At 35.1% G+C, this 13,626-nt stretch overlaps 2 protein-coding genes across 2 annotated transcripts; both read left to right on the top strand.

Annotated features, from left to right (window-relative positions):
• The first annotated feature begins 5,048 nt into the window (after nt 1-5,048).
• Nucleotides 5,049-10,131, top strand: LOC108806936 (TSA1-like protein). Its single transcript, XM_018579152.2, has 27 exons — nt 5,049-5,252; nt 5,327-5,378; nt 5,496-5,537; nt 5,646-5,752; nt 5,876-5,945; nt 6,072-6,149; nt 6,235-6,288; nt 6,406-6,471; nt 6,573-6,620; nt 6,718-6,783; nt 6,879-6,926; nt 7,015-7,077; nt 7,157-7,204; nt 7,310-7,378; nt 7,466-7,513; nt 7,609-7,671; nt 7,769-7,816; nt 7,911-7,976; nt 8,061-8,108; nt 8,200-8,268; nt 8,364-8,411; nt 8,511-8,552; nt 8,638-8,721; nt 8,801-8,851; nt 8,937-8,966; nt 9,052-9,155; nt 9,247-10,131. Exons 1-27 carry the CDS (start codon nt 5,178-5,180, stop codon nt 9,916-9,918), a joined length of 2,259 nt encoding a protein of 752 aa, XP_018434654.1. The 5' UTR covers nt 5,049-5,177; the 3' UTR covers nt 9,919-10,131.
• A 1,174-nt stretch (nt 10,132-11,305) lies between these two features.
• On the top strand, nt 11,306-12,884 carry LOC108807654 (uncharacterized). Its single transcript, XM_056987950.1, has 4 exons — nt 11,306-11,750; nt 11,832-12,223; nt 12,305-12,379; nt 12,452-12,884. Exons 1-4 carry the CDS (start codon nt 11,480-11,482, stop codon nt 12,554-12,556), a joined length of 843 nt encoding a protein of 280 aa, XP_056843930.1. The 5' UTR covers nt 11,306-11,479; the 3' UTR covers nt 12,557-12,884.
• Nucleotides 12,885-13,626: the final 742 nt, after the last annotated feature.

Here is a 13,626-nt window from a genome sequence, read left to right as displayed (position 1 = left end):
TTCGGATTTGCTTCGAATCGGATTCGAGTTTATACACCCATTTTAATTAATTATTTTTAAGAAAAATCCAAATATACTCAAGTCCTCAAAATCTGAAAATAAAATAATATAAAACATCAAAATTTGAATAATGTAAGACTAGATTTCAAATTTACATAAAAATTGGTCAAATTTAAATATTTGGATGACGAACAAATAAATATTATCAGTATTTTGAAAATTTATTTTTATTTTTAGTTATTTACTTGTGACTATGTCGATAATTTTTAGACATTTTCATATTTTTAAATATCTAATAGATATTAAATTTAAAATAATTAATATATTATTTAAATATATATTTATGATTTAGAAATTTTGGTATCCAAAATATTTTAGTTTAGATTAGGTTCGAGTTTGGTTATCTAGATATTGAACTTTTAGATTCATCTGAATACTTAATCAGTTACTTTGTGTATAGTATTACTTTTAAATCTAATTCGATTTGGTTCGGTTCTCCGAATCCAGATATTTTACCCATACTTATTTTTTCTACTAATATAAAGCAAAATAAAATAAATGTACTATAAATATTTTTGGTTTATCTAACATACATAATTATTGAATTATACTTTAAAATTACCAATAAAAATTGTTGAACGTTGTGTTAATACGATTGGGCATGTTGCAAAATTGACGTAGTCTATAACCAATGTTGCATCTGTGTGTCTTAAATCTCTATTGTACCAGTAAAATGCCAGTTTTGTGCAGAGCATGGCATTCAGAGGCACTTTACAGTGCGTAAAACACCTCAGCAAAACGGTGTCGTTGAAAGAATGAACCGTTCGATTGCAGAGAAAGCAAGGTGTTTGAGGTTGAATGCAGGGTTAGCAAAGCAGTTCTGGGCGGAAGCAGTAAACATGGCAGTCTATCTCATCAATAGATCGCCAAGAAGTTCCTTAGAAGGAAAGGTCGCAGAAGAGGTGTGGACTGGGGTAGATATTGATCTATCAAACTTGAGGATATTTGGATGTCCAGCTTACATGCTAGTTGCAGGAGATGAAAGATCAAAGCTGGATTCGAAATCCAAGAAGTGCATTTTTCTAGGCTTTGAGAAAGGTGTTAAAGGATTCAAGTTATGGGATCCTGAGGCAAAGAAAAGGGTGTTTAGTCGAGATGTGGTCTTTGACGAGCAGTATATGGTGCAGCAGGCGATATCAGACCGAGTGCCTGTGACCATTGAGACTATCACGGATTCTGAAGTTACTCAGGAGGAGTCTGGTGCAGCTAAACCAGATGAAGTCAGTGATGAGCGGTCTGTGGAAGTGACACAGAAAGAGGTTCAACGTGAAACAGAGGAGAGTTTGGTTTCTAGAAGACCAAAACGTGCAATAAAGGCTCCAGTCAGGTTCGGGTTTGAAGACATGGTCAACTATGCTCTTATGGTCGAGATGGATGATCCTACCACCTATCATGAAGCTATTAATAGCAATGAGAGGGATGAATGGATTGGTTCTATGACGGAAGAGGCAGTAAGTCTGGATAAGAACGAGACTTGGGATCTTGTGGAGTTACCTGAAGGGAAGAGAGCAATTGGCTGCAAGTGGATCTACAAGAAGAAGGAAGGGATGTCTGTGAAAGAACCTAAGAAGTTCAAGTCCAGAGTAGTGGCAAAAGGGTACTCGCAGAAGAAAGGAATAGACTACGACGAGATATTCTCGCCGGTAGTACGACACACTTCCATACGAGCTGTGTTGGGTTTGGTAGCTGTTTGGGATCTGCATCTTGAGCAGATGGACGTGAAAACGGCCTTCCTTCATGGAGAGTTGGAGGAGGAAATATATATGGAGCAACCTGAAGGTTTGGTTAAGCCTGGAGAAGAGCATCTGGTGTGTAGATTGAAGAAGTCTTTATACGGTTTGAAGCAGGCTCCAAGGCAGTGGTACAAACGGTTTGATTCATATATGATGAAAATAGGCTATCAAAGGTGCGAGTACGATTGCTGTGTGTATGTCAAGACCCTTGACCATTCTCCCATATTCCTGCTGTTATATGTTGATGATATGCTCATTGCTGCAAACGATATGGATGACATAAATCGTTTGAAAGGGTTACTGGGACGAGAGTTTGAGATGAAGGATCTTGGTGCTGCAAAGAAGATTCTTGGAATGGAGATTCGCAGGGATAGAAGCTCTAAGAGGTTATGGCTTTCTCAGAAGAGCTACATTGAGAAGGTGTTAGAACGTTTTGATATGTCGAATTCAAAACCAGTCTCTACACCATTGGCGAAGCACTTCATACTTACAGCAGAGCAAAGTCCAAAGTCTGCTGAAGAACTCAAAGATATGGCGGAGGTTCCTTATGCTAGCGCAGTTGGTTGTTTGATGTATGCAATGGTGTGTACAAGACCGGATCTAGCACAAGCAGTTAGTCAAGTCAGTAAGTACATGTCGAATCCTGGGAGGAGACATTGGGATGCTGTGAAGTGGATCCTAAGATACTTGCGAGGTACAAGTGACTATGGGCTCATGTTTGGTGGAGAAGTGCAGGATTCAGTTATTGGGTTCGTGGATTCAGATTATGGTGGAGACCTTGATAATAGCAGGTCAACTACGGGGTATGTATTTACTCTTGCAGGAGCACCTATTTGCTGGAGATCGGTACAACAAGGTATTGTAGCGATGTCAACCACTGAAGCTGAATACATGGCACTTGGAGAAGCAGCTAAGGAAGCAGTATGGGTACAAGGACTTGTATCCGAGTTGGGTGTTGATCAAGAAGGTGTTCAGCTACACTGTGATAGTCAAAGCGCGTTATGCTTGGCTAAGAATCAAGTGTATCATGGAAGGACGAAGCACATACGTATAAGGTTTCACAAGATAAGGGAGTTAGCAGCTTCTGGAGAAGTCTTATTGGAGAAGGTGCATACGTCGGAAAATCCAGCTGACATGTTGACCAAGCCTGTTACAACGGAGAAGTTCAAGCATTGCTTGAATCTGCTCCGTGTTTGCCAATGCTAAGAAGCAATGGAGGTTCCCCCAGAAGATAGACGGGATAAGGAGTTTTGTAGAGATTTTTCGTCAAGGTGGTGTTTGTTGCATCTGTGTGTCTTAAATCTCTATTGTACCAGTAAAATGCCCAGCACTCGTGGGCCGCAGGTTGACATCTGGGGGTGCGGGGGCCGCAGGCCCCCGCGGTACGGTATGCCTTTTCGGTTTAGGAAAGTTACTATTTCTATTGGGAAAAAAAAATCGGGTTTTTTGAGGCTGTATAAATATGGGTCTAAGGGTTTGTAAATTATTATCACATCATTAATAAGAAACCCTAAACGGGTATTTGCCTCAGGCTGTTCACAACAACCAATAACGTTTATTTTCTTATAAAAATTATTGGTAGCTATTATAAACACACAATAAAATAGAATGAAAGGGGTTATAGTTGCGTGTAAAATAATGTGTCTCTTCACTTGGAACCTGAATTTTATTTTTCAATTGATTTCACGAAGTTTCTTTCCTTTTAAAGCTTTTATGATTTCTAATTTTTTCTAGCAATCTAGTTATGTTCTAATTCTTAGTCTGATATAAAAGCTTCGTAATAAATCAATATTTAGTTAAACTAAAGATCCGACTTTAAGTGTGGTGTTTTTTTACCTTAATTTCCCTAATTCATAACCAATCACATTATTTGTTGCTTTCGTGTGCAGAAACCTAAATCATGGCTAAGGTCGGAAAAATATGATACTCTCAATTTCTAAAAACATTTTTTTCCAGTATTTTAGTTGATGAGAATCTTAATGATTTTGTATTTTTAAGTGATATTATTCAATAGTTGTACAAAAAGAATTTCAATTCATTAATACAAAAGTTGAAAATGCATGAACTAAAAGTGAGCTGATTACAAAAAGAAATAGTGTTTGAAGTTTGTAGTGGAGTTAAAAAAAATAGTGTGTAAACTCATTAATTGTCAAATGATAGTGATGTACATACGTTAGCATAGTAAAATTGAAATCGATGTAAGGTTGATACGTGGAGAATATAGTGTGTACACATTAGTGACAAATGTTTTTTTAATATGTAGGAGATATACATATTCCTTTTTAAACAAAAATATTAATCATAATTTTTAATATGAAATTTCTAGAGGACAATTAAGTATGTATTGTTTCCAATAATACACTTAGATAATTATAATGTTGAAAAATGTAAAAATGTTGAAAAATGTAAAGAACTCGAAACTAATAAACTTGATAAACAAAATATTTGGTTTAAATTATTTAAAGCAAGTATTTTGTATAATGTAATGTAAAACAAAATAGAAAATTAAAAAAAAACTTCTATGAAAAATTAAACAAATATATTAAAATTATTAAAAATGAGTGCTTTATATTACACTCATTGGTGGAGAAATGTTTACAAGGTATAAAATAATGTTAGCGTGCAACATGAGATAATAAAAAACATATTAGGTACATGATTATGCATATTGACAACACATGTGTCCGCCTCAACTCAAGCATCAACATTTTTATATTTATAAAGGAGAGCATCAAATTCAAAATCAGTATCTCAAGACGTTGACTAATGATCTATTTTACACTTTACCAAAATATACGATTTGGTAGTAGTGATCATCGCATTACTGATTTTCATCAGCAAAGAAGTTCCCAGAACGTGGATAATCTTTTCTTTTAATATTAACATGGACAAGATAAGACTCTAATGTTAATTTTAATAGCTTTAATGGATCTTCCTTTTCAGAATTTAAACTTCTTAAAAGTTTCTAAGCTGAACCCACATCACGTTAACTATATTAATTTTGTTTCAAGTCTTATTCGATCGATGATGTGTTCTCTATATCTTTTTTATGGTGTTTTCCAGTTGAACTAAGGACGCAACTGATTCCAAATTCGAACTTTTATCTTTATTATTCCAAAAGAAAAGTTTTTAAAACAAAATCTTCAAGGTAAAATAATGTTAGCCTAAGGTAAAATAACGCATGAGGGTTGGACTTGTTCGTAAGCAGCAGGAACGTGGAATATATATAAAAACAAAGCCACGAGAATTTATATTATTAAACTAAAAAACCACGTTGAGTTCACGTTGAGTTGTTAACTCGGGTTTTATTTAGTCTTGTTAGGTGCTTTCCTCAAGCTTCAACACAGTGTATCTTGATCTTTGTGAAAACAACTTACGTACGCCATGGGAACAAAGTTCTTAGCTCTGGGTTTGTCTCTGTGTCTTGTTCTCTCAAGCTTATATGGAGCTTCCTGCCAGGTACGTCATACACAAAATACTCTTTTCTTTAACAATATCAATTGATTTCAAACGCATTGACTTTTGGTCTGTAGGATGAAGGAACTACAGGTTTGAATCTAGATTTAATCGAGCGTGAGTACCAAGGTAATCTTACGATATATTGTCTGAAGAAGCTTATAGTTTTTGTTAGGTCAAAACTAAAGAAGCTAATATGAACACAAAATCTTGTAACGATAACAAGGAAATGATATTTGGTTGCAGATAATGTCAAGTCTCTCCAAGGCAACGAAGGAGAAGATCAGTGTAAGACATATCTCTCTCTCTCTCTCTCTGTTGTTTCAATTGTTCTGCAAATTACTACCTAAGATTAAGACTATTAATCTCTTTTTGTTGTGTACGTTATCTCATCAGCTGGTGGTCAGAAAAACAGTACAGTGACCGCTAATAAGACTATTTCTCTGTCTCTATCTGAAGAATCTGTGGAAACTCTCAAAGATTCTGCTGATACCTCGTCTCAGGTCAGTTACTATCTATTGATTAGTTTGCTTGGATTTGGATTTTGGTTTAGGACGACTATAATCTAAAGATTCTTCTAGAGTAATTCCCCCTTTTAACTAATTTCTTTTACTTTGGATCTATAGGTAGGAGCTGTTACTGATGAAGTCGTTAAACCTTCGAGTATGTTGGACCATATCGAACTTGAGTTCCAAGGCAAGTCAAGGACCTTTTACTCTGTTTTTGTTCTGTTTTTTTTCTTTCTAAAAGATGATTATGTTTCTACTAGAAGCTTGGATCAAAATCTTGACATGAAGGGATTGTTTGTTTTCTTGATTACAGCACATATCAATGAACTTAAAAACGCTGGATCTGATGGTATCAACAAAGTTGATGAATCTAAGGATGATGAAGAACTAGGTTAGAAAAAACAAAAACAAATACTCTTCTTCATTCATCTAGGAACCCTTTTGTATAATGAATGTTTCTTATGCTGCCTTTGTAGTTTTAGCTGCTCAGAGGAAGAAAATGATGGAAGAGATTGAGCGCGAGTTTGAAGGTATTTTTCGAGGTTTCTGTATATCTTCACATTAGTTCTTGTAAACCAGTGTTGTTGATAGATTCGTACTGACTCTTGGTTCTTGTTTTAATTTCATTATCTCATAATTACTTGCAGCTGCTGCGGCTGGATTTGAAAAACTCAAGATTGATGGTTCCACTCAAGGAAAAGATGATGACCAATGTAAGGAAAATACATTCTTCCTCTAGTACTTGTTACTGATCATTTGGTTCTTCTTCTATATTCTAAGTCCAAGTTCTCTGTTTTCTATCCTTGTGTTATAGCTGCAATGAGACAAAGCATGCTTGACGAGATTGAACGTGATTTTGAAGGTATTTTTGACATAATATAATATATGTTTAATGAAGTACTTGCAAGTCTAAAAATCTCAACTAACATTGTGTCTTCTCTTTCATTTCTAACTTGAAGCTGCATCAAAAGGTCTTGAACAACTGAAGGCTGATGATTTAACCGGAGTCAATGATGCAGAACACGGTAAGAAAAACCTCCTGACATGTTACTTTGCTTGATGCCTTGTCTCTATTTACAGTAATATTGAGTAAGACTTTTTTTGTGTATTGTTGTTATAGCTGCAAAGAGACAGAAGATGTTGGAAGAGATCGAAAGAGAGTTTGAAGGTATCTTAGTACTTAACCAGAACTAGTGTTTTGTTAGGTAACTTCATTTTACCTTTACAAAACCATCTTAGACTCTGTTTTGTTTCAGAAGCTACAAAAGGTCTTGAAGAACTAAGGCATTCCACTTCAAGCACAGATGATGAATCTCACTGTACTATTTTCTCTCATTATATTTTCATAATACCTTACTCTCAGTTAGAGGACTCATAGGTCTCATTGTCTTGTTATAGCTGCAACTAGAACAAGTATGCTAGATGAGATCGAACGTGAGTTTGAAGGTATCTTGACATACTCAGTGTCTGTCCTAATTGGTTTACATTCTGTGTGATGAGACTTCTTAGATTAAAAGATTCGGTTTCATCATCATCTTCTTCTTCTTTCAGCTGCTACAAGTGGTCTTAAACAGCTAAAGATTAATGCTTACACTGTCCAAGATGATGATAAAGAACAAGGTAAGAAACTCTCTCATCTCTACTTTGATACTTTTTTGTCCCTCATTCAGTTTTCTGAGACAGATGCATGCTATATCTTGTTTACAGCTGTCAGGAGACAGAGTATGCTAGATGCAATTGAACGGGAGTTCGAAGGTAATGTGACTTACCAATCATCATATGGTATAGAAAACCTTTTAACTCTTTCTTGGTTTCAAGAAGTTCTTAAAAGAGTGTTTCCTCTCTTACAGCCGTTACCGATAGCTTTAAACAGCTTGATGATCTCGCTGAGAACAAAGATGAGGGAGACCAATGTAAAATAATAAATATATCCATTTAACCGTCTTGTGGTTGCTTTACCTTTCTTGGAGTTTTAGTTCTCAGACATATCTTTTTTGTCTTTGTTATCAGCTGCAAAGAGGCAAAGTATGTTGGATGAGATTGAGCGTGAATTCGAAGGTACTTTACACATATCAGTATCCATGTTAATAAGCTCTTGTGGTTGGTTCCTAGATCAAAATTTTGAATCATTTCCTCTGTTTTACCTTTGCAGCTGCTACAAGTAGTCTTAAGAAACTAAACCTTGAAGATTCCATTGAAGGAGATGACAGTGAACAACGTAGTGACTTGTGCTAACTACTTTATTATGATCACTTTGCATCTTCCAAGCAATTCTGAAGAATGGTTTTATGTTTTGTTATAGATGCAAAGAGAAATATCATGCTTGAAGCTATAGAACGCGAGTTTGAAGGTTACCTTTCACATAACACTAAACTTATTTTCTGAATGTTTCTCCTTCAAAACAGATCAAGTAGATAATTTATATATGTTCTTACTTGCAGCTGCTACAAAAAGTCTTGGAGAGCAAAAGTCTAGTGATTCAACTGAAGGCAAGGATCATGATGGACACCGTAAAACAACTCTTCCCTCTTACATCTGTATAAGATATGTTCCATGTTTGTTTCTAATGTATTCTGAATCAGTCTATTTACATGTTTTGTTACAGTGGAAAGTAGGCAAAGTATGCTCGATGCTATTGAACGTGAGTTTGAAGGTACTTCAACACATTCCTCTCTATGAGTCTTGACAAACCAAATCAAAATGTTATAGAAAGAGTTTGCTTATGTATTCTTTTTCATATTCCATATTTCAGCTGCGACTAAGGGCCATGTAGACAAGACTTATAAAGAAGAAGGTAATAAGAGTTTAATTACCTTTGTTCCTCACAAGGCCTTCTGAAATAAACTTTAAAACTTGTTGTCCCTTTTTTTGTTTAACAGCTGAAACTCATAGAAGCAGCATGTTGGAAGAAATTGAACGCGAATATGAAGCAGCTGCAAGTGCAAAGGCTTCTGGAAAATACTGTAAGAAACTCACAAAAGATCTACTCTTAATTGATTTTTCTTTTTTGGTCTGAGACAGCTCTTACATTTGTTGTCACAGCAAATACACAAACCATAAGTACAGTGCAGAAAACTTCTGGTGGACCCAACTGTAAGTAATCCACAGATTCTCACAGACACAATTTTCTAAATGGAGTTAGATCTCAATGTTTATATGTTTTTCTTTTTCTCTACAGCTGGTTTTAGCAGTCTTCTAAAGTCTACAGGTTAGCTTTGAAGCTTTGTAAACCAAAACAAAAGTCACAAGAGAGCTACTCTTACTTGTCTTCTCTTTGTTTGTGTTTCTTGCAGATGGTGTGTGTGGTTGTTTTAACCAAGGCAAAGATGGTCTTAAGGTAGACACTGATTGTTCAATTAACATAGGGGAGATACTCGCTGAAGAATCAAACTTCCAGGTTTGTTATCTACATTTTTTCTATGAAACTCTTAACCATCTATATCAGTTTCTTGACTTATGTTACAACTTTTTATTTTGTGCTTTGGTAGGGCTCAGAGACCTCTACCCTCACCACTTCACTGAACAATCTTGTTCACACCCATAGACAAGAAACAACCTCAAAGGGACGCAAAGACATTGTCTCGTCTACATCCGAGAACATAGAGAGCTTAAAGCTAACCCTAAAGAAGCTACGCGGTCTAACCGCACGTGACCTTGTAAACCATCCCAACTTCGACGAGATTATAGAAGCCGGTACACGTTACGAGGTACTCAGCTCAGCTTCAATAGGTTACATCTCTTTGTTAGCCAAATACAAAACCGTCATTAAAGAAGGACTCGAGGCTTCACAGAGAGTTCACATTGCTACAACACGCGCCAAGCTTCTCAAAGAAACCGCCATGGAGAAGCAGAGAGCAGTGGACGCCGAGTTCGCATTCGCCAAGACTCTTGCTCAAGGAGGAGACGCGTTGTCTATCAAAATCTTTGCGATCAAGAAACTGTTGGTTAAGCTTGAAGCAGAGAAACTAAACATTGATATTAAGTTTAAGTCTACGGAGACTAATCTAGCACGGCTTCTAAAGGAGGCTTCTCAGGCTTATGAAGAGTATCACGTGGCTGTGCGTAAGGCGAAGGACGAGCAAGCTGCTGAGGAGTTCGCTCTTGAGACGACCAAGAGAGCAGAACATATTTGGGTTGAGTTTCTTAGTTCACTTAATTGAACTAATGAGGTTCTTGATTGTGGTTAAGACATGTCTTCAACTAACTGTGGTTCTTGTCTTGTTTTTCTTGGTCTTGTTTTGTTACAGACTTTGTTTGTTGGTTATATCAGGTGAGAGACGCTGAACATTTTCAAAGATAAGAGTGAATGTGTGAGAGATTTGTGATCACAAATAATGTTTTAGTCCTCTAATAAAACTTCATTTTCAATTCTAGCTGATTAGAGCATATTATGAATCAGTATTTCAAAATGTATTTCTCGATAAAACATCAATAACTAAAAATAATTCAATAATTAAAATTTAACATTTTAAAAATAATGTTGTAAACAAAAATGACAAGTAGTTATAAAAAAATTCCACCATCTTCTGTTTTTTTACAACTTACTATTCTCAATTTCTATTCTCATTTTTCTATTACTTTGGATTTTTTATTCTTATTTTGTGAAAAAATATTAGTAATGATATTTTATGCTATATAACTGCATATCATAATTCTTTTCAATTTTTATCATTGATTCGTTTCATAGCAGTATGCAGATATATTAACAATTATATAGGCCACAACTTGAAAGATATAACATTTTAAGGGCTAAAAGCATAAATCTAAGTTACGTTTCTTGTAAATGAAATTTATTAATTATTAATCTCCTAAATATTATTTGTGAAGTAATTTGCATATGTATCATCGTCATATTTAACTTCAACAACACATGATGACATGACTTCGAAAAATTACGAAATAACATTAACATAATTATAACATGTACATTTTTGACAAAAAATTATATTTTTGAAAATGTTTTAACACAATAATGACTATTAACTCATATATCACCATTAATATTTTTATAACTACTTATTTTTAAAACTATTAATAATTTATAAGAAACAGAGGCCACACAATTATAAATCCAGTTGCACCATATATCACTAAAAACCATGTTTCTCATAACTGAAATAAGAAAATTTCATTCAATTTTGTCGAAAGCTTTAGAGATATCTAGCTTAATTGCCATGAACTTCCTCTTAAGGTTTTTAGTATACAAAGAGTGCATCAGTTCGTGCGCAATAATCTGTGATTAATCTCCCCGTTATAAAAGGTATTTGATTTTCTGAAACAATTATATTTAACCATGGTTTAAGTCTCTCTGCTAGAATTTTCGAAATAATGTTATATGCTACATTCTACATGCTGATTGATCTATAATCCTTAAGGGTTGATGGTTCTATCTTAGGGATGAGGCAGATGCGAGTATGATGCAGATAATTTTGTTCAAAAAAAGAGTTTAACATGGAAGATCACACACACCTTGTTTGTTTGATGACATTCTAGTGATGCAGGAAAAATAATTTAAAATAAATAAATAAGAGATTTGATTATTTATATGCGAATCGGCCCATACAAACCAACCAATGAGTATCGATTTATATATGCGGAAGACCTAATACTACTATCTCTATCGCTCGCTCTCTCTTTCGCAAACACATTGATCCGTCGCTAGCTCGCTCATCGTCAGCCGTTTCAGATTCTAGCTCAGTGATCTTGATTCAACCTGTGTGAATGAACCAAGTCGAGAACATGGCGACGCAGCAGCCTGGGGAGGTGGAGAAAGCTTTTGTGCTATGGGACATGGGCAACTGTCCTATTCCAGACGGTCACGATCCTCTTACGGTGGTTAGGAAAATACAAATAGCAGTGGAAAAGTCAGGCCACGTCAGCCGCAATGGTGAGATCTCCATCACTGCCATCGGCAGCAAACTAAGAGAGATCCCTGGTGAAGACGTCATGAGGAGACTCTCTTCCTTTGAAATCTCTCTTAAACATTCCCACCGTTAAGTCTTTCTCTTCCTCTTTTTTTTTTGTCTTCTTGTGTATATATTTTTAATGGATTAGGGTTTCCTCGCTCGCGCAGGCTATACACATGATTTGGACGAGTGGGCCGATGCGAATCCTCCTCCGAGTACTATGATGATCATCGATGATCATGAGCGAATTGGATGGATAGCTTCTAAACTTTCCAGGCTTGAAGATGCTGGATACAGAATTCTTCTTGCATATCCTCCTCAGCGTGACCTAGCCGCCACCACACCCTTTCCACGTTCCTTTTCTAAACAGTGGGATTGGGATGCCTTAGTCTTTGATGAACAGCAGGAGACAACAACAACAACAGCAACAACGAGCCTTGTTTTTAGTCAGGGCAAGTACAATGATGAATATCCCTTTGCTTGCGAAGTATGCTTTGTTGCTGTCAAAACCTTTGAAGATTTCATCGCCCATCTCAAGAGTGTAGAACATGAGTATGGTGTAAGCATCTCTTTCTCTCTCTCTGTGCGCTGCTGCTTGTGTCATTATGCCTCTTATTATTGTATATGTGTTATCAAGCAGGAGTGGGACAGGTATGCTAGTAAAAACGGTGTGGATCGTACTATCCGTGAAAACTTGCCCTTGGGTCGATCAAAGGTATATATATATGTTCAATTCATCCAGTCTCATCTCAAAGTTGGTATTTCTAACACTGGTTGCCACTGGCAGGAGATGGACGTGCTGCTTATCCAAGACATGGAGAGACGTCTTATGAAAAGGAAGGAGCGTAGTCGCGGCTTACTTAGGCCTCGAACCAGACTTGACCTCTTTTGAGTCCCAACTAATTTACTTAGCTATGAGTTTTGGTTTTACCTTGACTTGGGTTTTATTCTAAAGTATTGAAAGGAACATTTAAAGAAGGATAAGCTGGGAGAAGAAGCCACAAGCGGGTGTTTCGATTTTCATATGCATGGTATGCGTGATGCCACTAAAATCTCCGCCTCGACGCAATGGTGGTTACGAAGCTCTCTAACAGAAAAAGTGTAGACAAGGACGTTGAGGATGCAGCTAGGCGTTGTATGTTTATATATGTTAGATAACTTTTTACTTTTTTTTTTCTAATAAATTTGGAGTGTGACTTGTTTTAAAAAATTATTTTGTACCACATATTTTATGATATTATACAATTTATAGTTCATGAAATTTAGAAATAAGTTTCATGAATTATTCAAAAAAATGAAAATTATAATTGTCGGTGGAAAATTACGTACTTAAAACATAATTCAAAGATATGTTTTTTTGAATAAAATAATAACTTAAATCAAAATAACTAAAATATATTATATTTATTGCCACTTAATTTTCGTTCAATATAATTATTTTATTTGATAAAAAATTCATTTTATTTCACTTAATATAATCAAATGCATAGACATTTTTTTATTAATTTAAAAAATCAGTTAGATATAAATATTATCTGTCTATTTAGGTATATGTGCTTGTTTTTGGATATCTAAAACGAATTCAGATATTTGTAACAAAAATAGTCATATAACCTGATTCGATCAAGGTCTACATAATTCATATATTGATTGTATCGATATTGATATTATTTTTCAGACATCATCTTGTTCTGGTAGTTGAAATATTTACATGATTTCCAAAAATTTGTCTTTTAATTTTTTCACGAAATTTATATTTTTAATAACATAATTAAAATATTTCTAGCTAAGTTTAAAGAATCAACATCGATATTGTTTTTCTTGTTGATTTTTGTCAGTGATTTTATATTGATTTTAACATTACATTGACAAAACAATACGAAAGTTTTTTTTCTGTGAGATAAATTCTTATATTTAGTTTCCCAAAGATTAGTCTCAAATTGAACCATGTACTGTCTCTTG

The sequence above is a fragment of the Raphanus sativus genome, chromosome 6, assembly GCF_000801105.2.
Source record: "Raphanus sativus cultivar WK10039 chromosome 6, ASM80110v3, whole genome shotgun sequence".
In the NCBI taxonomy this organism is placed as follows: Eukaryota; Viridiplantae; Streptophyta; class Magnoliopsida; order Brassicales; family Brassicaceae; genus Raphanus; species Raphanus sativus.
Note: the sequence above shows the minus strand (reverse complement) of the source record. Positions and strands in the feature narration are given on the sequence as shown.